Genomic DNA, 22131 nt, shown 5'->3' on the forward strand with positions numbered 1-22131 from the left:
GAGTCAGCTAGAAAGAACCAGCTTAGTGATGGCTCCTTGAAGTAGACTGAGACCAAGAGTCTAGATGATACCACCACAATCTGGCAGAGCCTGTCTTTTATGGGTGACGGATCCGAGGCCTGATCCTACCATGCAGAAAGCAACCATAACACTGAGGGTTTTAGGAACATAACGACAAATCATCTGCTTAGGCATAAATGTGTTTAAGTTTGAAATGAAAATAACTAACAGAGTGGGTTCTATGTTTCTTCAAACTCTTACTCCTCATCTACATCCAAAGTACCATTGTTAGGAGCCTACCTTACGTGGGGAAGGCTGATAATCTACCTTTCCTTCCAGGAAGGAAGGGTACACTCAAAGTGCACCAAACGGACTGAAACAAGGATATGGAGTCTCTTTCTCCTTAAATCTGCACAGGGTACATTTCTCAGCCTAATCTCCACATATCCACCCAAAAAGAAGAAATAGAATTAAGATTCTGTTGGAGAGGAGGGTCACTTCTTTCATATCCCTTGTTTCAGGGGCCCAGAGAGAAGCAGGGTTTGACTTCAGAAGGGTTTAGGATTCCTGAAGTTGTACTTGCCTTGGATTTGCAAAAGCAGTGTTATTTGACAAGTGTATTGTTGGCCAGAGGAGGGGGTGGTTCAATGTACTTTTCTAACATGTATTACAAAACATACAAAAAAATATGATTTCAGTGTGCCATTTGTGTTTCAAGTAAAAGGCTCAAAGTCCTTACCAAAGTGTCAGCCAGGTCTTTCCGGTAGACATATATCCGACCAGATGCTTCAAGGGATTTGGAGATGGCCAAGTCATTTGGCTGAAGTTCATGTTTTTCTTTATTAAAAAAAGAGGGAGAGAGATTAGACACACAAGAACAGTGGTAGGCATACACAGTATATCTAAAAAGTGCAAACTGCCAAAGAAAAATATTTAAAAGCAAACAATATAGATTTAATTCAGTTCTGCATATTCTGTGCAATGGCACCAATGGGAGCATGGACATCACTGCTCACTATCCATAAAGTGGAAACCTCTAATCATTCCTTCTCATAATTTTTAGTCATTCTTTAGAATACAGACCAGTTTAGGGAAGAAAAGTAAAATTCACTCATAATCCCATCACTCTGAGATAACCATATAAAGGCTATTTTGATAACACTTGGGTCTATTTTTGTTCTGATCTTTACGTAAATGTGTATAACCAATACCCACACACATATATAATTGCAATTATTTATACATATGTGTTCAAAATTAGTATGGATACATACACACATATACATTTATAATTATTCTATATCTGGCTTTATATTCTGATTTTGCTATAAGCACTTATGATAACCACTTGTCAAAAATATTTAGGTATGTCATGTTTAATTGGTATATAACAGTCCATTATACCATCATTTCATCTTTCCTCTATTGTTGACCAATTTAATAGTTTTCAATATTTTTGTTATATAAATTAGATGGCAAGATATATGTAAATACTGGCATAGGGTGTGGGACATAACAAGGGCTTGATAAATGGGATCTATTATTATAGCAGTCATATACTCCTGAAGTCAACATCCTTATGCATAAATTTTTGGCTGCTTATAGATGATTTTTTAAAGATAGATTCCCAGTAATGGAATTACTAGATCAAAGGGGAATGAATATTTTTTAAAGTTGCTGATACAGGGGCGCTCGGGTGGCTCAGTCAGTTAAACGTCCAACTTTAGCTCAGATCATGATCTCATAGTTCTTGTGTTTGAGCCCCACATTGGGCTCTGCACTGACAGCGCAGGGCCTGCTTGGGATTCTGTCTCCCTCTCTCTCTGCCCCTCTCCACCTCAAAATAAATAAACTTAAGAAAAAATAAAGTTTCTGATACAAACTGCCCAATGGCTTTTGAATTCTTACACTGATCATTCCTGGTGCTAAGTCTGCTATTCAGCTAAAACCAAAACTAGATTCTCAGTTTATTTTGTATTTCTTGACTACTAGTAAAGTGGAGTATTTTTCATATTTCCCTTATTACAAACTGTTCCTGTCCTTCAGTCATGTTTCTACCATCACTGGCACTCTCTTATAACACAAAAGCCTTCTTCATAGAAAAAAGTCCTCCTCGTAACTACAAATTACAGATGGGAATTGACTAAACCAATCTTCGAGTTCAGTGCACTTTAACATAATCAGCTTCTAAGTCAGCCTTTTCGTTACCAGCACGGTGGGGGAATGCAATATTCCACATACGTTTTTCAGATAACTTAATCAGTTCAAAGGCCAAATTTTGTTTTGAACATTTCTGCTTAATACAGAGTACACAAATGATAATCCAATATATTCTTTATGGCCCAGCATTATAAAGATCAATAGCACTTTCATGTCAGGCTGCTGACGAGCGTGGTAAATGGTCCCACTCGGCTGGCCTCTCAAGTTCCTCTGTCTCCCTCTTCCTCCGGCTGCAGTTTCTTACAACCTATGTGTTCCTATGTCCACCTTATATCTGGATTTATGAGAGCCATTCTGCACTTGTTACGGAGTCAAATGCCATGGCTTTCTGATAGTAACTTTTCCATTTCCTGAGAAGTATTTTTTTTCTTATTTTCAGGTTTGTCACTATACTATAAAAGATTAAGGGTCATAGAATTTTAAGCTCTGAATAACTAGGTAGGCAGATTTCTGTTACTACATACATATACCTTTCTCTAGGTACAAAATGACCCTGAAAGCTAGGAGGATAACAGCACTAGTCTTTTTAGAAAAATCCACAAAACCTACAGCATTGCAACGTTTTTAAACTTCTTTTGACAAAAGAAAGTAAGAGTAGATCTCATTGTCATTTCATTTTGAAGTAGCATTTAAAACACTATTCACTGAAAATCAGGGAACTAGAGCAAGGAATATATTAAACTCTTCCCCCCTGCTTTTTCATAAAGCATTATTGTTTGGAGAATATTAAGCTACAGGCAGAAAGGTTCTTAACAGACAAAAGTACTAACTGATGGAAAATGATGGCACAGTTCCACATCTGTGGGATAACGCAAGAGATAAGCTGATATTTCTAGCGAAGATTAGCACTGAGTCTATACACATTACGACGGCACTGGCCTCCCTGATGAATCTAATTTAATAGAGTGTAAAAATGGTATTTCATGGCCATCAAATAGATACTGAGTATTCAAAGAGCTACTCATTACTTCCCAGATTCACGTGTGGCCCTGGGTTGACTCTGAGTCACCCCCAGGGGAGATGGGTCTCAGTTGTGCTACCAAGTTCCTTCAGGGTCGTTCCTCCTGCAGAATGGGGACCTGGTGACTACTTTCTGTAATGGTACTGTCTTGAGGGAAGCTCAATACTGTTTGGAATAATTTAATATTTTTGGTCATTTAAAGTGAAACATAATACACATTTATCACATCTATCTGGAATGCCTGAAATATTTTATTAAAAATTCGACCACTCTCCGATTAAAGTTCATGTAGTCCAGATGTTTCTCCCCCTTTTGCTCTTTTTCTCTAGATAATGTTTTGATGATGGGATGCACAATGAGGGCCCCTTGAGAGGGAGGGAGAAACTCTCATTAGGCCCAGGCAGAAGGCTATATTGGTTCGCATATGTAATCCACTATCTTGTAGGACCATTTTACTTGCTTCTGAGTAACAAAGCAATAGAAGATTCTGTCACAGCAATGCTGTAACACCAGGTTAAACTCTGACATTCTTCTCTTTCCTCTAGGATGATAACAAAGGGTAAACAGGAATCCCAGTTATCTGCTCCCCCTCTCCGGCCCTATCTCTGGCTGATTAGTTCACACAGTACTTCCATTTTTCAACTACTGATGCTAAGTCACTTTCTTTTTATTTTTCTCAGGGTTAATGAGATATTAAATAAAGACTGTAAGCCAAATAGGGGGCCAGCAACATCGAGATCTGACCGGCCCCAGTGAAAATGGAGGGGTCTGTTCAGGTCACGTAGATCGATAGTGTGAGCTTGTAATCTGTGTGATCTTATTCAAAACAGACAATAAACCATTCTCTGAGGATAAATAAGGCCCAACAGAAGGAAAAGCTATAACCAGACCTCACTCCCCACGTCCACCTGAAGGAACATTGCCTGGGAGCTTTCAGCTTAGTGTAGGTTTTATTTCCTTCAACAGGGAGTCTTTTTAAGTATTAAACTGTCAGCCAGCAATATGACTAGGCTGTCTTTCTTTTTCCTTCCTAAAGTAATTTCATCCTTTAGCAATTTCCCAAGTTAATTTAAATATGAAAATAGAAGGCTTATCTAGAGTATAAAATATGAAAAGCTTTATATTTCAAAACAGTGGCATGCCTCTTTATTCAGTTCTTGGGGAGGAAATTCAGTATCCAACAGTACCCCACCGTTGTCATGGAAACACCTCTGGTAGGCGGCTTCTTATTGTTACTGTGGTCATCCAGCTGCGGACCCAGAAGGGGCAAGCTGCACATTCACTCTATAAAAATGTCTACTCTCCTTTCAGAGGAGATCCAGGGAAAGATTAATATCCCAGGACATAAAATCGTTTACCCCCAGAGAATGCGACGGCCACCAGAGCCAGATCCTCTTCTGCGTGCTGGATCTTTTCTGCCACAACTTTCAGGATCTCATGTGCTGTACTGGAAACTTTTGCCTTCACACTTACATAGGAGTGCTCTGTTATATACACATGGCAAAAAACTGCACACAACAAAAGAAGGGTTAGTAAACAGATAACTGTAGTCAGGTACAGACTTTTTTCAAGTGAAGTCATCTACCTTACTATTCTCTTTAGTAGGAAACATACAGAACTAGATTTACATATTTATGTCTGCACCCAAGTGCCTGAAGGCATACATATATAAATGTGTGCTTGCACACACATGAGATGCAGACGTCATCAAGACCTGGTAAATGGACTTAGGCTTCCCAAACTGTAATGAGAGACCCATGTGATACAAGTGTGTGCTCATGGTGGAGATGGCCTGACCCCAACACAGTAGCATTTGTGGTTCACAAAGTGTAATTTCTTTCAGCATGACTGAGCTTTCCCAAAGCAATATATTAAGGTACCTAACTAATAAATTTTTATGTGACATTCCACTTGTGGATAGTCACAGGGCTCAATCGGGAATACTGCATTTTGCTGTTAGACTTCTCACAAGCTTATCCAAAAAAATCTGCCGGCTTGCCATGGTTTTTGTGCTCAGGTATCTTGAGCAGTTAATAATGATGTCCCTGAGCAAGATGGTGATGAGTATGGTTTCCAAACAGAAGTCCGGTTTGTAGCCCTTTAAGTTTCATTTTATTGTCTGCAGTACAAATAATTATTACTAGGACATCATCACTATCAAGGTGAATCAGGGTCCTGTAAAAAAATTTCTTTATGATTTGATAGCAGAAATTGCTTAATAATAGTGGAGATAATTGATACATTATTTGCTTCTTATCCCAGCTCTGAATGTATAAAACACTAGCTTCTTTCAAAAAGATAATACACTTAGGTATTCTTCTCTACCATTTTGCAAATTATTTCCACCATATTGCATATTATTTCTCATTTTATGTAAAAAAAATAAAGGGGGAGGGTGCATTTCCTAGAGAAATCTTATAAGCAATTTAAATGGCTCCACAAAAATAAACCCAGGATTGTTTCCACAGAAATGCAAATGAAGCAAAAACAAACAAACAAACAAACAAACAACTATGAGTTTATGTGTATAAACCTCAAAATAAATACGCCACCAGAAGGCACTGACAACATTTTGGTTTGGGTTCCGTTGGGTATGTCACTAAAACAACAGCATCTAACAAATAGCTGTTTTATATATGTTGTCAACAGATTTGTGAGAGACACAAAGCTTTTTGCTTTCACAGAAAAATAAAATTTTTGAACCAGACAAAATCCTACAAAACTGCTAAATATGAGCAAAGTTTACAGCTTGCTTATTAATAAACTGACAAACAAAAAGAGGCTGGGGGTCTGGAAATACTTACGCTCTTTGAAACTCAGTTTGGGAAATTTTACGATTAAATTGTAAGACAAGCATGGAGGGCCTGCAACTAAGGAATTAGGAGGTAAGCTAATTTTTTTTAAGCTTCCACTTGTTATAGACCATACTTCTTATGCCCCATTACCAGCAGCATTATATACTAACACTACATAGCACAAGAAGCATCCATGTGACGTTTTGTTGTGTGTTGGAGAAGCTGAGCAGATATTAAATGTGCATACATAGAATTTCAGCACATACTGAGAAGTGGGCTAAAAGAGAAAGTCTTCCAGTCACTATAGCATGAATGTTTCAATTATGTTTCCCCAGGTTCTGCACTTCACTCAACCTTGGTGCAAACGGGAGGAAACCATTTCCTGTTCTGTTACAAGAGAGTAGCACAGAATAGCGTGTAAGCACCTTCTGGGGGCTGCAAGGCTGTCTCCCCTGGTGCTGAGTGAGCAGTTGCCTTCAGCGTGGGTCACTAGCCCTCTCACTGACCCTCTCACTGAGCAGCGCTGGCACAGGGCGCACAGGGCATGCGGCACTGCCCGGCACAGCCTGGCCACGCAGGGATTTCAGTGCATTTCCTTTCCTTCGCTATGCTCGCCAAGAGTTTCTTCTCTAAATCCCAGGGAATGACTCCGCCAATGTCTTGCACGGTGGCTTTAGTGGACTTTCTAGTCAGTCACAGGCAGTGGGCTGACAGATTATGGGAGAAAGCAGCTAAGAGGAAAAGGAAAATTCCCGGCAATTTTGCGCCTCTCCCTAAGAAAGTTGGGAAGCTCTTTTGCAGGCTCCTTTCCTTCCTTCTCAAATTGAAAATGTCCTTGGCCCCTGGGACACTGCTGTATGGTCAAGACAACTGTAACACTCAAAGCAAGAAAATAAAAACCATCCTGTGGGGTCCTAAGGTGCTTGTCACAGGGTGTGACTGTTGGAAATGCTAAGGGCAGGCCGATGCATTACTGCTGGAGAGTGAAGGTGACTGACCTCTGCTCCACCCACCCCAAACCCTCACAAAATCATACTCACTTTCCTCTGTTTCAGTCACAGTTCCTCTATGCTGGAGCCAGTTCTCCTTAAGACTGAATTGGTGGAAAAGGGCTTTATTCTGTGAGAAGTGAGAAAGAGAACAATGAATGAATGCATTCCTGCCCTTTGGAAAAACCACAGCTGCTTACAGCATGTTCCAGAAGAGCTAGCCAATTTTTCTTTCCTTCTTTCTTTTTTTTTCTTTTTAATATGAAACGCACCCATCCAATCTTAGAGGAATAAATAGGGAGTTGCCTCTATTAACGCATGTGGAGGTGGAGATTCTGAGCAACAAGACAGATCTGGCCAAAGCCAGAAGCGGGCAAAAAGCCCCTATAATTATTCTAGCAACATGCTGGAGAGGGGTGGCATGATTTTCAAACTTAGGTTACTGCAAAATCCATGTATTCTTCTCTAGACATCCCAACATCAACCGTGCATGTGGATCGAGGAGTTCTGGATAAAGCAGGGGACAAAGTTGCATACTTCTGCTGTGGCACCACGACTTGCTTAAGGGAAATAAGTAGATTATTCATGATAATTCTCCACTTGATAGATCAGCTTGTACAAAACCTGTGCCCGACAGTTCACGGTGCATTTCCCCTTCAAGGTGAATAGGAAACACGTTCTTTCTTGCTACCATTTCTCCTTTTGTTGGGTTGAAAGGGCAAAGCTTTTGCTTACTCGACTTCCTCATGCTTGCAGTCAAGATTCTTGCCTGCATTTTTTTCCCTTTTTTCTTTTCCCATCAATATTTCAAATTCAAATTTATATGATTCTGGGAACACTGGGGCAACTCTAAGACTCCAAAAATACTCAGAACGACAAGTCGAGGGCATATGGGTACGACCGGATCTGTACTAGCACAGGGAAACTGAAGTGAAGCAGGAAGGTGCTCGCAAGGTCTAGCCCCAGGCTTCCCTGCCTGCCCCTGTTCTGCTGGAGGCAGCACTCCTTTTCATTATGAAGAAATGCCAGTGAGGCAAGGCAAGGTCTCCAAGCTTGATGGCCCCATTTCAGAGAGAGAGAGGTCTGCCTCACCTTCCTTTGTGGTGAATATTCATCTACAGTGCTGAAAGGAAAAAGGACAAGAAGTCAGTCTTTGTCCCAAACCCTGTGTAATGCAATGATTGTCACAGAAGACTACTTTTCAGGTACTGGGCAGAGGTTTTTTGCTTTTCAAAAAGATAAAACCCAGTATTCATTAGGTCACTAGGTAGAACACCCTTGACATTGGGCTCTGGATTTTAAGCGAACCAGGAAGAAAAGATGCCATCTACTCCACAGGCGTATTTTACTTTCTACCCACAGAAAGTGAATGCTGAGGGAAGAACTGGATTTATTCAGTCCACAGAAACTCTTAAGTTTTCTCATATACTGATGGATTTTAAGTGAAATTATTGTGCTTCAGACAGTTAAGTCAACGCAAGGAGCATCTTTTCCAGAATGTTTCCCTGTGTGGTGGACATCCTGCAGGTCCCCAGCTCAAATCTTCTCCCAGAATTAAGAGATCATCTTCTACCAAAGAGGCAAGAGTCATATCTTCTATCATTTTCTTATTTTAATTAATTATTTCACATTTTATGTAAGTTTTTTTAATGGGATATATCAAGTTCCATTAGTACATCTAATACATTTAAATGTATTAAGCCATGAATTAAAGTTTCTCAAGGGTAACAAGGCCTGTCTTGCAGCAAAGAACAGCTTCCATGTGGAGGATTATTCTGATGTAAAGGTTCTTTTTCTTTTCTGTTTCATGTATTTGTTCACAATCTCATACTGCTCTTAGGTGATGGGGGCTTCTTGTGGTGTAGACTGTGACAAAGGAAGACCACCCAAATTTACAACACGTGTTTCTAACACTGTCCTAAACTTCATCTCATTTCTGAATTTCTAAGTGTGTGATTTTCACGATTGAGGACGAAAACTTCCACGTGATTTGTTTGTGCCCTAAAATTAATTTATATAGACACTTAATTTGCAACAGGATCTCTCTTTACTAAAATTAGGTCAGGCTTTAAATCTCAAATTAGTCATCTGAGAGGCCTGAATTAACATTTTCTCTGAGAAGTGCCTTTGTGACTTCTGAAATCTTAATAGAAGTTTCTCACAACTTGACACACGTCTTTCATCATGTTTACTATGTACAAACTACACTGTAAATCAGAGAACAGTTTTTCCCTTCAGATGAACTTTGCAGCTGTATCTGAAAACTGAATAATGACTTGATGCTTTCATTTACCAAAATTAATAAGGAGGGTCAGTGGTTAAGTCAGGTATTGGCAACTTGAAAGACTAATGATAGATACCTCAGGGATACTTACACATGCCAAAAGTCATTGAGTAAATGTTTTTTTTTTTTTTTAATCTTTCTAAACTGATAAAGAAACCTCCGGGAATCCATAAAATGGAGCTTTAAAAATGCTTCGTGACTTGCTGAAACCTACCTATAAAATTTTTTTCCTTATTCCATCAGACATAGCTGCGAGCCCCCAAAACATCAAGTTAAATGTTTATATTTTTAACATTAAATAACTTATTAAATAATTGCTTTTATGTACGAAGGTTGTTACAGTTTCTACCGTATTAAAGAGGGTTAAACAAAATAGTCAACAACCTTAATTTTGTGTTCATTTTGATATAAAAACAAAATACACAATTTACTATAGAAAAGCTAAGGAATCAAGAAGGAATCCTGATTCAGAATGTTCAAGATGAATTTTAATGTTTTTTTTTTAATGTTTATTTATTTTAGAGAGGTGGGGAAGGGGCAGAGAGAGAGGGAGACACAGAATCCGAAGCAGCCTCCAGGTTCTGAGCTGTCAGCACAGAGCCCGATGCGGGGCCCAAACGCACGAACCATGAGATCATCACCTGAGCCAAAGTCGGATGCTTAAGCGACTGAGCCACCCAGGCATCCCTCAAGATGACCTTTATAAGACATCCAGGGTGCCTGGGTGGCTCAGCTGGTTAAGCATCTGACTTCGGCTCAGGTCATGATCTCATGGTTCGTGGGTTTGAGCCCCACATCGGGCTCTGTGCTGACAGCTAAGAGCCTGGAGCCTGCTTCGGATTCTGTGTCTGCCTCCCTCTCTGCCCCTCCCCTTCTCGTTCCCTTTCTCTCTCAAAAATAAATAAATGTTTAAAAAAATTTATAAAACATCCAAATTCGATCACGCTTGCTGCTTTCTTTTATTAATGGCAATCCAGAAAATTAAATACTCACTGACGACGGTGCATTCCAAGTATCTTTTGAAATTCTTTCAATTCTTTTTCAAGTATTGGATATTCATACACATCATCCAGTACATTCCTGTATATGGTCTGGGGGGGAAGAAAAGTGGCAGCTGAAATGCCTATTCTTTAAGGATTAAGACTGAGACCATGGTTACCCTGCTGAGGGAACAGGTGGAAAGCAGGGTTATACAGGGGGTTAAACCAGACATCTGTGAGATGCTATGTGGGATTCTACCTCCTAGCCCCTCACTCAATTGTGTGGCTCCCTCACAGCTTTCAGGGGCTTTAAGTAATCAATGCTGGAAACTTACAGGTCTCTGGAAGGCTACTCAAGAGTTCCGTGCCTATTCTATATTTAAAAAAATAATATCCACATTGTCATTTAGGAGGGAAAAATCGATTAAATTCTATTACCTAGTTGTTTTGAAAATAACATTAGTTTAGGGAAAGAGTTGGTTAAACCAATTTTTAAGTGGATGTCTAAATGACATCTGAATTTTGAAATCAAAGTGATTTCCTTCATGAGAGGCAAAATCAGTTTGAACACTTGTCTGAAATAGACCTGCCCCTTGCTCGAATTTCCATTCTACTCCTTCTCTGTGTTAGCCTGTACAGCTAATATGGCTTTGGTGGCCAAGGAATCCAATGGTCTACATACTGTCTTCAGAGAATCATCTGTGTGGAAAAGATATGGCAGCCTATGAACAACTAGAAAAATATATACATTTATCTAATTCCAAATGTAAGTCTAGGTTAGTACCCATTTTGCAAATTATTAGTGCATAAAATTCTCAAAATACATCATGGACTGAAAAACTTTCATAATGCATGTATTGTCAATAGAGTTTTTAAATGATAAATAATTTTTCTTATCCAAATATTATATATGTGGGACTGGTTAGTTCAAACTTAGAGTAAATCTCAATGTATTAATACGGTCAAGTTTTCAAGTATGTTTTATTTTACCTACCTTAATTATTTCATCTGGAATCAAAATTCCCATGAATCATATAAAATAAACTTAAATGAGTGAATGTAAAACTAGCCCTTTCCATTTTTTCATAATGAATTCTTCACCATTAAAAAAATTTCTATGTGCAAAATATCAGGCCTCAAAAATCAAGACATTAATATTTTGAGTCACAGCTTGAACATTACATAAAAGTTGAATGACTACAATCTACAAATGAGATTTTTTGAAATGCATAAATGAAAATAAAATCAGTCATTTGGCATCAAAGAATATCTGGAAGTCACCAGATTACCTTTAAGAACATTTTGGAATGTTCGTCTTCATGTAACCAGTCTTTGTACAGAGCAATCCACTGGGACACGAGATGTAAGACCTTACGTTTCCGACAAGGAACATCTGAGTTTTCTTCTTTGCCTTGATACTTCTTAGCAGAATAGGTGCAAATGGTTAAGAAAGAATATTGCGTTCTTGGAAGTAAAAATATAAAGAGATCTATCTACTGTTTTCTCAAAGTATGCTAAAGCATTTTCCAAAGAATCTACAAGTATCTAAGCATGCCGGAGGAAAAGTATATGTGTAGGAAGAGCAAAAGTTATGCACTGGAAAGAGCTAAAGTAAGTAAACCCAGGAAATGATTTCTATGCACTTGGTGGCAGGTCGTGAAGGTTAATTAGATGATTTGCACTGATAGCTGCTGACACAGTTCCATACAGCAGCATCGGTCAATGTCACCATGAAGAGATTCTAAGAGACCAATGAATTCCTTTTTTTTTTATTTAAAAATTTTTAATGTTTATTTATTTTTGAGAGAGACAGAGACAGAATGCGAGTGGGTTAGGGGCAGAGAGAGAGGGAGACACAGAATCCGAAGCAGGCGCCAGGCTCTGAGCTGTCAGCACAGAGCCCGATGCGGGGCTCGAACTCACGAACTGTGAGATCATGACCTGAGCCGAAGTTGGACGCTCAATCGACTGAGCCACCCAGGTGCCCCCTTTTTTAAAAAAAAATTTTTTTTATAATGTTTATTTATTTTTGAGAGAGACAAAGACAGAATGTGAGTGGGTTGGGGCAGAGAGAGAGAGAGAGAGAGAGACCAATGAATTTCAAGGGTGGCTCCAAGAGATCTGGTGTCACTACATAGGTAGACACTTGCCATAAAAGTTGGATCAGAACTAGGCCAGGTATCCTCTGATCTTCAGAAATCCACAATTTATAAAACCAGTTACTTCTCAAGTAGTCCCAAATGAGCACAAAGTTCTGGAGCATAATTTGTGATATGATTTAAATGCCCAACCCCAGGAATTTTCTTGGAAAAAAGGGACTGGATAAATGTGCAGACATAATTAAAAAGGACTGCTGATTTTCATTTTCACTGGAATGAAAAAAAGTACAACAGGAACAAACTAAATGCTTCAAACACTGTGGATAGTTAACTAAATTATCACATATGCATTAATAGGCTATTCTATAGCCATAAAACTGATGACCTTATAGTGCATTTACTGACAGTGGATGTTCACAATGTATTGTTGGGCGCTTGGGTGACTCAGTTGGTTAAGCGTCCGACTCGGTTTCAGCTCAGGTCATGATCTCACAGTTTGTGAATTCAAGCCCGGCATCAGGTTCTGCACTGACAGTGTAAAGCCTGCTTGGGATTCTCTCTCTCCTTCTCTCTCTGCCCCTCCCCCACTTGCTCTGTCTCTCTCTCAAAATAAATTAAAAAAATTAAAAAACAAAAAACACACCATGTATTGTTGAGTACGAAAGCAAGTGAGAAAATATGATGGGATGATCCATTTCTGTTAACTATGCTTATTTATATGAAAATTTTCATTACCTGGAATAATATATACTGAAAGTTAACAGTGGCTTCTCAAGGTAATGAGATATCAGAGTACCTTAATTTTTATTATACTCATAAATATTTCCAAATTTGTATACAGTGACCGACGATGTGTTAACTATACTGTTAAAATTGTATAAAAAGAACAACCTCAAAAGCAACGTGTTTAAGCTACAGGAATGAGACAGAAGCTTCGCATTTTCCAAACCAATCTAGTGTTTTTGTTCTCCAAATGATCATTTATGACTATCTTGAATACAATGAAAAGTTAAATCAGAATAGGAAATGCTATGATTCCAAGGACAGATAAGCTTTGGGGTTGCTGGATAGGAATCTACACTCTTTAATGCTGATACATAATTGCAAAATAGAAATATCTATTTCAGCCTTTGTAAATATTTTAAAACATATTTCAGTCACTGTCTCCCCAGTCTGCAAAAACACATTAAGGGCATTTGATTTTTTTTTTATTTCTATCTGTGAAATAAACTCAGGCAAACACACAAAGAACCTGTTAAAGCTTCTATTTTTTCCTGGTTTTTCTCTAAAAAGGCAAAATATAAAGATTTATATCCTTCATTATTTTCACTTGTACAGATATCATGTTCTTCTTTTATTGTGACTATCATGGCCTGACTAATATAAAGAAAACCTAGAAAATTAGAAAGTACTAACAGCTTCTTTCTTTTAGGTCAGCATGTGTAGTCAAGAGATGAGCTTTTTAGTACCACTGCATATATGTTCTACAATTGTGGACTTGGAGGACAAAGCAAGTTCAGGGACTGACACTTCAGCTGCTCCTCTCCATTCACAGTTACTACCACTTATTTGTTTAATCTTGTTCTTTCTGCAAGATATATCTATATCTATATCTATATCTATATCTATATCTATCTATATCTGTCTAGATATAGACATAGATAGATTTTTTTAATGCTTATTTATTTTTCACAGAAAGAGAACAAGCAGGGGAAAGGCAGAGAGAGAGGTGACAGAGGAGCAGAAGCAGGCTCTACGGGGACAGCAGAGAGCCCGAAACAGAACTCGAACCCACAAATCATAAGATCATGACCTAAGCCCAAGTCAGACACTTAACTGACTGAGCCACCCAGATGCCCCAAGATATATTTTTAAAAATGTTTACTGATTAAATTTAACATTTGGATTATTCTGTTTTCTGTATCAGGGTATATTACTCTTACACATTTTTCCCATGCTAGATTATATTGATTTATAAATGTAGCTGGAGGAGGGGAATAGTGGGAAAGCACTGGATAAGATTTACTTTCAGTGTAATGCACTGACCATTAGTTAGACTAAACCTGTGAGCTCACATAATGCTCTTGATGATGATAAAACCTGAAAAGTATAAAATTCTATCACTGTAAAAGTACCCATCTAAGATATCCAAAAACAGTATAAATGGCTCTAATCTGTAAATAATAGTCAAAAAACATGGGGGACAAACAAAAAATAATTCAGACCACTCTTAGAAGGTGATAGGAGGATATATAAGATATCTTCACTAAGGTGTACCAAAAAATCTCTTAAATTAAATATGGATGCCATACTTTTGTTTGTGGTTCGTATTATTTCACAAAAAGCAGAGTCTGCAAGTATATTGAAATAGTCATGTAGGAAGACTCCTGACTTAAAAATGTTATGGATTTCATAAATTTTGATAATTAGTAACAAGACTGCTAAGAATCTGAACTAAATTTTCATATACAACGTCTTAGTGACCTCTGGGTAGCTCAGTTGGTCAAGCGTCCGACTCTTGATTTGGGCTCAGGTCATGATCTCATGGTCGTGAGATCGATCCCTGCATCGGTCTCCTCGCTGAGTATGGAGCCTGCTTAAGATTCTCTTTCCCTCTCCTTCTGCCACTCCCTGGTGCACACAGTCTCTCTCTCTCAAAAAATGTCTGTCAAAGACTCAAAACATGCTTATAGTAAAGTTTTAGAGATTCTTCAGAGAAATTTTATGATGCATTATATTAGTTAGTAACAATCACAAATGATATTAGGATCATATTTAAAAACAATGATTTGAAGGCATTTATTTGCTATAAAACAAACTATGTTGTTCAATAGATGGTAATACTTTTGGGAAAACGTTAGCATTAAAATGTAGAAGAAACTAGCTCATTGATATTTTCCTAAAACACTTTTAATAATTTTTTTAATGTTTATTTATTTTTGAAAGAGGGCAAGCAGGGAAGGGGCAGAGAGAGGAGGACAGAGAACCCAAAGCTGTGTGCTAAACAGCTGTGAGCCTGATGTGGGGCTCGAACCACGAGATCATGACCTGGGCTGAAGACGCTCAACTGACTGAGCCACCCAGGTGCCCCTAAAACACTTTTAAAGTGTAATTCTGAAATTATTACAGAATTTCTTAGTAACACCCACTTGAGAGCTGTGGAAGAAATCTGGTTTAGAAATTTTCCAAATTCAAAACTGCTAATTTTTCAAGATCAGTTTTATGAACTAGTTCTATAAAGTTTCACAAGATCTGTAGCTTTGTGTGCTCTTATGATAACAAAGCACTAAAAACGAATCACCATTTCTAGTTAATGTATTATTAAGAGAGATTTTATTTCAATTATGCCCTTTATGGAGTTTGAAGGTATTCTCTTAAGCAGGAAAAGGCTGTAAAGTAGGAGAGAAATAGAACAATTATTTAACAGGAAAAGAATATTGCCAAGACCTTTACCATTGAGGGCTCAATAAAACCTAGGTATACACACACACACACACACACACACACACACACACACACAATCTGTCTTTCCGAAAATGTTCACATGAGCTCAAGTGGAATCTTCAGTTTAGTTTGGTAAAAATCTGACAGTTACCAGGCTTCTTAAATGCTTCTGAAGCACCTTCCTTGAACATTGTGAGTCAAGAGGCCTGTGTGGAAACTCTTGAGTAAATTTACTTGGCTTGGCTTTTGGCCTTTCCTCTGTTGCATCCCTCCTAGTTAATGCATCAAATCATAAAGCTTCCTTAACTGGTCATTAACCTTCTAATCCCATCCATCATTCTAACAGCACATGTCTTCACAAAGCTCTGAAGAGACGGCAGTTGATTCCAGGGCGTAGTTTAGACCTCCCACCTGGGGGACAGCTGGTCTGATCCCGGACTTGTGGAGAAACGTGCCATCATGTGTGTACGTTCTCTTGCACAAGTCCTCTGGCACTAACCGCTGGCACGAACCTCTGGCACGAACTCACAAGTTCACTTACTGCCAATCCACTCAGCCTCTTGACTCTGGGGTACACCCACTATGCTAAACTTACCTCTAGTTCTCTAAAGTCTTGAGACCTATGTTGGAAGAAAACATAATACAAACAGTACAATTTACCCATGACCTAGAAGGTGAAAACAGCAGCCCTGCTTTCCAGCTCCCCCTGTCAATTCTGTCTCGTGTCGTCTTTTACCTTGGATATCATTACATTAATATTTAACATATCCACACTCTACAGAGGAGCTGAGGAAATTAGGAAAGGCAGTTAATTACTAATGCGAGACATCGGTCTGAAGGGAAGCCGATGCAGCATCCTGAAGTTAATGAAGGATATTGCCTTAGTAGCGCCTGGCACAGGTCATCAGTTGTCATGAAGACTGTGTACGTGAGAAGGAAGTCATCAAGGAGGGTCTCTGCGAAGCAAGAAAAACAAACACAAGGTAAGGAACCAGTGGTAAGAGGAACAACTGCTTCTCCAGCCTCTAAAACAGTGTGTGGCAGAAACATGATACATGGTGGTGGGTGTGGGAGGCATTAGGATAGGAGAATTTTAGCCACAAAATACATCATTTATTCAAGTGAAGATTTTTTCAACGTTTTTTTTTTTTTTTTTTTTTTTTTTTTTTTTTGGGACAGAGAGAGACAGAGCATGAACGGGGGAGGGGCAGAGAGAAAGGGAGACACAGAATCGGAAACAGGCTCCAGGCTCCGAGCCATCAGCCCAGAGCCTGACGCGGGGCTCGAACTCACGGACCGCGAGATCGTGACCTGGCTGAAGTCGGACGCTTAACCGACTGCGCCACCCAGGCGCCCCTCAAGTGAAGATTTTTTAAACTCCTTACACAGAATACCTCATACGTCCATAAAGACGTTATGGAAAACCAATACATAATAAAGTCTTCTGAAAAATAAATTTTACAATATTTCTGGGGTATATACTCCAATCCTACAGGAAATGAAGCCTGCATGTTTTAATAAATTAAGGCTTTCTATTACCTAAGTCTAGGGCAAGAACAATGGATAATAAAGTAGGATAATAAACTTAGAGAACACAGATCAGGTTCCAAGACCATTCACCTTTCTCTTTCAAAGGCATCTGTAAGAAGTTGGGAAAGTGGCAGTTGATGTTGTTGCTGCTATGGAGAGAGAGACAGAGCTAAGTCTCACTAAAAATGGGGAGCAGGTATAATGTATCACAATATGCTCCTTCCCAATCCCTTTCCTACCTCCTCAACCAACAAAAACAAGTTTGATTTGTTTTTCTCTCTTGCCTCTTGGCCGTGAGTGTTCTAAGAAAAGTGCAGCTTATATGTCATATAGAATACCTAAACAGGCAAACTCTCATCCCCCAATATCACTTCCAAATTGATAGAAAAAAGATTACATGTAGAATGCAAAGTAGGGCTCTGGCCATAATAGTCTTTATCCACCCTCCTTAACTTAAAATTCATTTTACTATATGATTTCATTTTCATGTCCATTACATTCTGGCCATCAAATTTCTAGATAATTGAAATAGCATTAAGTTGTGAGACTAATGAGCCTGTATACTCAATAGCATTTAAGCTCTCTAACTGCTACTCTAAGTATGTAAGTAGAAAAAATTGCCCAGTATAGAGCCCTATAGCTCTATGTTGAAGACTGGAAAAATTCCAGAATTTTTATAAATAACCAATAACATTTACTGTAAAAGTTGATCCATGTGAAACAACAAAGTTTACGAACACAAAACTCTGCTATAAAGAGGTAGTAAATGACATATACAGTCCTATATCAGTTGTCCCTGCTTCACTAATTCTGTTTTGTTTGGTTGCAGAACATCAAGATAATCCTGATTTACACAAATAAGTGGCAAATGGTAATGTTGTTTTTTTTTTTAATTTTTTTTTAACGTTTTATTTATTTTTGAGACAGGGAGAGACAGAGCATGAACAGGGGAGGGTCAGAGAGAGGGAGACACAGAATCTGAAACATGCTCCAGGCTCTGAGCTGTCAGCACAGAGCCCGACGCGGGGCTCGAACTCACGGACGGCGAGATCATGACCTGAGCTGAAGTCGGTCGCTTAACCAACTGAGCCACCCAGGTGCCCCAAATGGTAATGCTTAAAAAAAAAAAAAAAAAAAAAAAAAAAGCTTGCTTTCTAATTGCAAAATGCCCTTAAGTGAAATGAACCATAGATGTTAAGGAAAAGTATTAAGAAAGGTTTTTTTCAAAGATATTTATTTATTTATACTAAGTAACACTATTCTTTATTAAAAAATGAGTTTGACAAACGGCGCCTATACAGTAAAATAAGCCTACACTTATAATCTTGTATCACACTGCAGTATGTTAACAGTCACTGTTCCAACTTACTATTTCTTGTAAAAGTAAGTTCTCAAACAGATGTGTCTGGGCCTCAGTAGGCCTAAATTAAGATCTATACACTGTAAGTGTGTAAGAGGAAAGAACAGCCCAGTATAGAGCTTTACAGGCAACTGTGGCAATGTGGCTGGTTGGACGATTTAGTGTGAGCACACACGCACATCCTATATTCACAGAAGAGCCAGGAGCTCTCCACTAGAGCTCCTGCTTACAAAAGTCACTGGCAAACTCTGACTTTCAATGTAATTTCCAAATTCACAGAAGAGATTCCATCTCTACACATGCATCTACACGTGCACAACAAAGGCGGGAGAAGGTTTACTCTAAGACCTGCCCCAAAACTAGTTAATCCGGCAGCATAAGTTCATTGCTTGGTTATCCTAATGGAAAGTTTGAAATATACTTTTGAAACTCTGTGTCCTTCATCACGGTTTTTAAAATAGTTTCAATAGGGGCGTCTGGGTGGCTTAGTCAGTTAAGTGTCTGACTCTTGATTTCAAGCTCAGGTCATGATCTCATGGTTTGTGAGTTCGAGCCCTGTGTCTGGCTTTGTACTGACAATATGGAGTCTGCTTGGGATTCTCTCCCTCTCTCTTGGCCTCTCCCCTGCTTGTGCTCTCTCTCTTAAAAATAAACAAACTTAAACAAAACAGTTTAATGGCATAATGTCTGAACCCTAGGATATTTTGAAATACAACTTGAGAACTATCGTATCACTCTGGGACACGACTGAACAGGGATGTTCCCAAAGTCTAACACTGCTTTGTACTAAATGTAGTTGATGAAAATCCTCAATGTCTCTGGTCTAATTAGAAATGGGAGTCTTTTTTGCATACAATGTTAGATACAGGCAGCAAGAATCACAGAGTAGCCTAGAATCTATTTTAGGGTTCTCTGTGGACCCTTATAGATCAGAGCCAACAATATACAGAAAGCACTGGGTGAGGCCCTGAGAACCTCATATACTCAGCATTCAAAATGCAGGTTCAGTCTCTCTGGGATGTTCTTACACTTAGCTAATTTAAGGAGGCTGGAACTATTCTCTAATCAAAATTTACTCCATTAGCAACTGAAATTAGAATGAATGCCATTAAACTTTGACATAACCAATCATTCCATTCTGGAACAGCCTTAGATAATGAACTGAGTGACTCTAAGATTCTGGTTGTATGGTGGCAAAACCATTTGGCATTCAATTCAACTAATCAGCTCACACATGACAATATTTTGTTAAGGGCTTTGACCCAGAAATGCTTTCCCCTAAGCTTCTGCTATATTTAATATTCAACAGCATTTACCTAATTATCTCCTTGCCATAGAAATATTAATTAAAATAAAAACAATGAGGCTACATGAAAACATCTCTGGTTAAAATCCTACTAAATAGCTAAAAATCCTACTGAATACAACAGTTTCTCAATACCCTTGATTCACATCTTTCCCTACATAACATATTGTTATCAAATTTTTTTTATGTATAAAGATCTTTCCCTTCTTTTTCAGCATTGGTATTTTTTGCTGCACATGAAAGTAAATGAATGATATAATCAAAAGGACACACTTCAGATAAAAATGCATTTTATAACAGCCATGTTTCAAAAAAGGCTGTCCCATGGCATTTAGGGATATTTTTAGAACCACAATGGCTACATAAATGATCCCCTGAAGACTATTAGCCAACAATAGCCATTTAGAAAGAGTAGCAAATCCACTGGCATCGACATTAAAACACTATAATTATCTATTATATTATATAATGCTTAATTAATAGTAATTTAAGACTTAGGCAGAAAAGCACCTTTGTGTATAAAAATATCTCTCATTTAAACAATTTCATAGTTGCCATATACACTACCATTATGAATAAAAAGATATATTCATTTTGCTTTCCAACTCTGTGAATACCTAGGTATTAATACACAAAAAGCTTTCCTTTGAAATTCTAATCATTAAATCAATCACTAAACCGAATCCCAAATTCTTAACTCATCACTGACAAAAATATTCAGCCATCCTTTTTGGAATACTACCCCCCCACACAACATCCCTCCCCCCAAATAAAAGAATATTTATGTTGTGGCTTTTTTAAATATAGGAAGTACTCTTGCAGTACAAAAGAAACATGCGGATAACATACTTATGTACTTATCATAAGTATGTATGTACTTATCATACTTATCATACTTATTGCTGGAAAGCAAATACTATTACAGTTTTAAGCACTATGTTCACTTGAAATAAAATATATCAATGTGTGGTCAAAATCTAAAGCTTTGATAGAAATGTCTCTAATATTCATGTCTATTATTCACCATAATGATGTTAATATGAGACTTTATCATCTGTTACTGTTTTCATTTTAAGGTGTAAGACAAGAATTGTCTGTTTCTATTTGATTTTATTTGAATTTATTTTTTTCTTTTAAATTTTTAAATGTTTATTTTTAAGAGAGAGACAGAGAGACAGAGTGTGAGTGGGGGAGGGGCAGAGAGATAGAGAGATACAGAATCCGAAGCAGGCTCCAGGCTCTGAGCCATCAGCACAGAGCCTGATGTGGAACTGGAACTCAGAACCACGAGATCATGACCTGAGCCGAAGTCGGTTGCTTAACTGACTGAGCCACCCAGGTGCCCCATGAATGTATTTTTCTTTTATGCAAAAATTAAAGTATTTTCTCATTCTCATTTTAAGTGTATCAAGCACTCAAAATTTTCACTTCTGTAAAACATAAATGTTTCTAGAGCACCCTAAGACTTGTGTCAGGTGGACTAGTGATCAGTTTGGTACAGATCCTTTTTATAGGGTTCTGTTATGTAAATGTAGTCAAATAAGAGAAACTGATCTAAATGTCTCAAAAAGGTCTAAGCTTAATGTTTTTTTCTGGGGATGGGGGGTGGGTATAAGTGAATTGCCAAGAAAGCAAATGATAAAAATTTTGACAGACAACTGCCTTTAGTAGCTATTTAATCTAAGTATGGTAATGTGAATATTCAACATTTCTATACTAACCCATATTCCCTAAGTACTATTAGCAATTTTGTTTCACCTGTATTTCTACTTCAGATGCAATGGAATTTAAGGCACTTTAAATATGTTCTACTTTAACCTTGATTTCAAGAAGCCAAAAAAACTTTGTACATAAAAGGTCTCATTTCTGGCCCTGGAATGTTACAACTTGCCATTATTTTTTGAGAAGCAGTGCCAAAATGTACCATGTAATTTGATTAAGCACAAGTTAAAAAAAAATTAATGTTCATGATTGAATCATAGGTTAAAGTGCTCCGCTGTTAAAAATATGCTTCTTTCTCAATGAATTTTCCATTTCTGAAAGCGATATTAATGACCTCAAATGCAGCTGTTTACCACAGCTTTTAAACTCACTCAATTCCTGTATACTTTTACAGTTCTACCAGAGTATTCCTTAACTATTCTAAAACCACCAAATCTTGAG

General features: G+C 38.1%; 1 protein-coding gene across 2 annotated transcripts in view; it reads right to left on the reverse strand.

Moving 5' to 3' along the window:
- Positions 1–22131, reverse strand: part of RAPGEF5 (Rap guanine nucleotide exchange factor 5) — a 225900-nt gene that overhangs the window by 32130 nt on the left and 171639 nt on the right. For both annotated transcript variants that reach the window (XM_049642887.1, XM_049642886.1), the window contains 7 exons: positions 16650–16728; positions 11519–11663; positions 10243–10340; positions 8058–8088; positions 7017–7095; positions 4540–4689; positions 740–837 (listed from right to left, as the gene is read on the reverse strand). In XM_049642887.1, the coding sequence (XP_049498844.1) occupies positions 740–837; positions 4540–4689; positions 7017–7095; positions 8058–8088; positions 10243–10340; positions 11519–11663; positions 16650–16728 (680 nt within the window). The remainder of the gene's footprint in view (positions 1–739; positions 838–4539; positions 4690–7016; positions 7096–8057; positions 8089–10242; positions 10341–11518; positions 11664–16649; positions 16729–22131) is intronic.

This window comes from Panthera uncia, chromosome A2, assembly GCF_023721935.1.
Source record: "Panthera uncia isolate 11264 chromosome A2, Puncia_PCG_1.0, whole genome shotgun sequence".
Classification (NCBI taxonomy): Eukaryota; Metazoa; Chordata; class Mammalia; order Carnivora; family Felidae; genus Panthera; species Panthera uncia.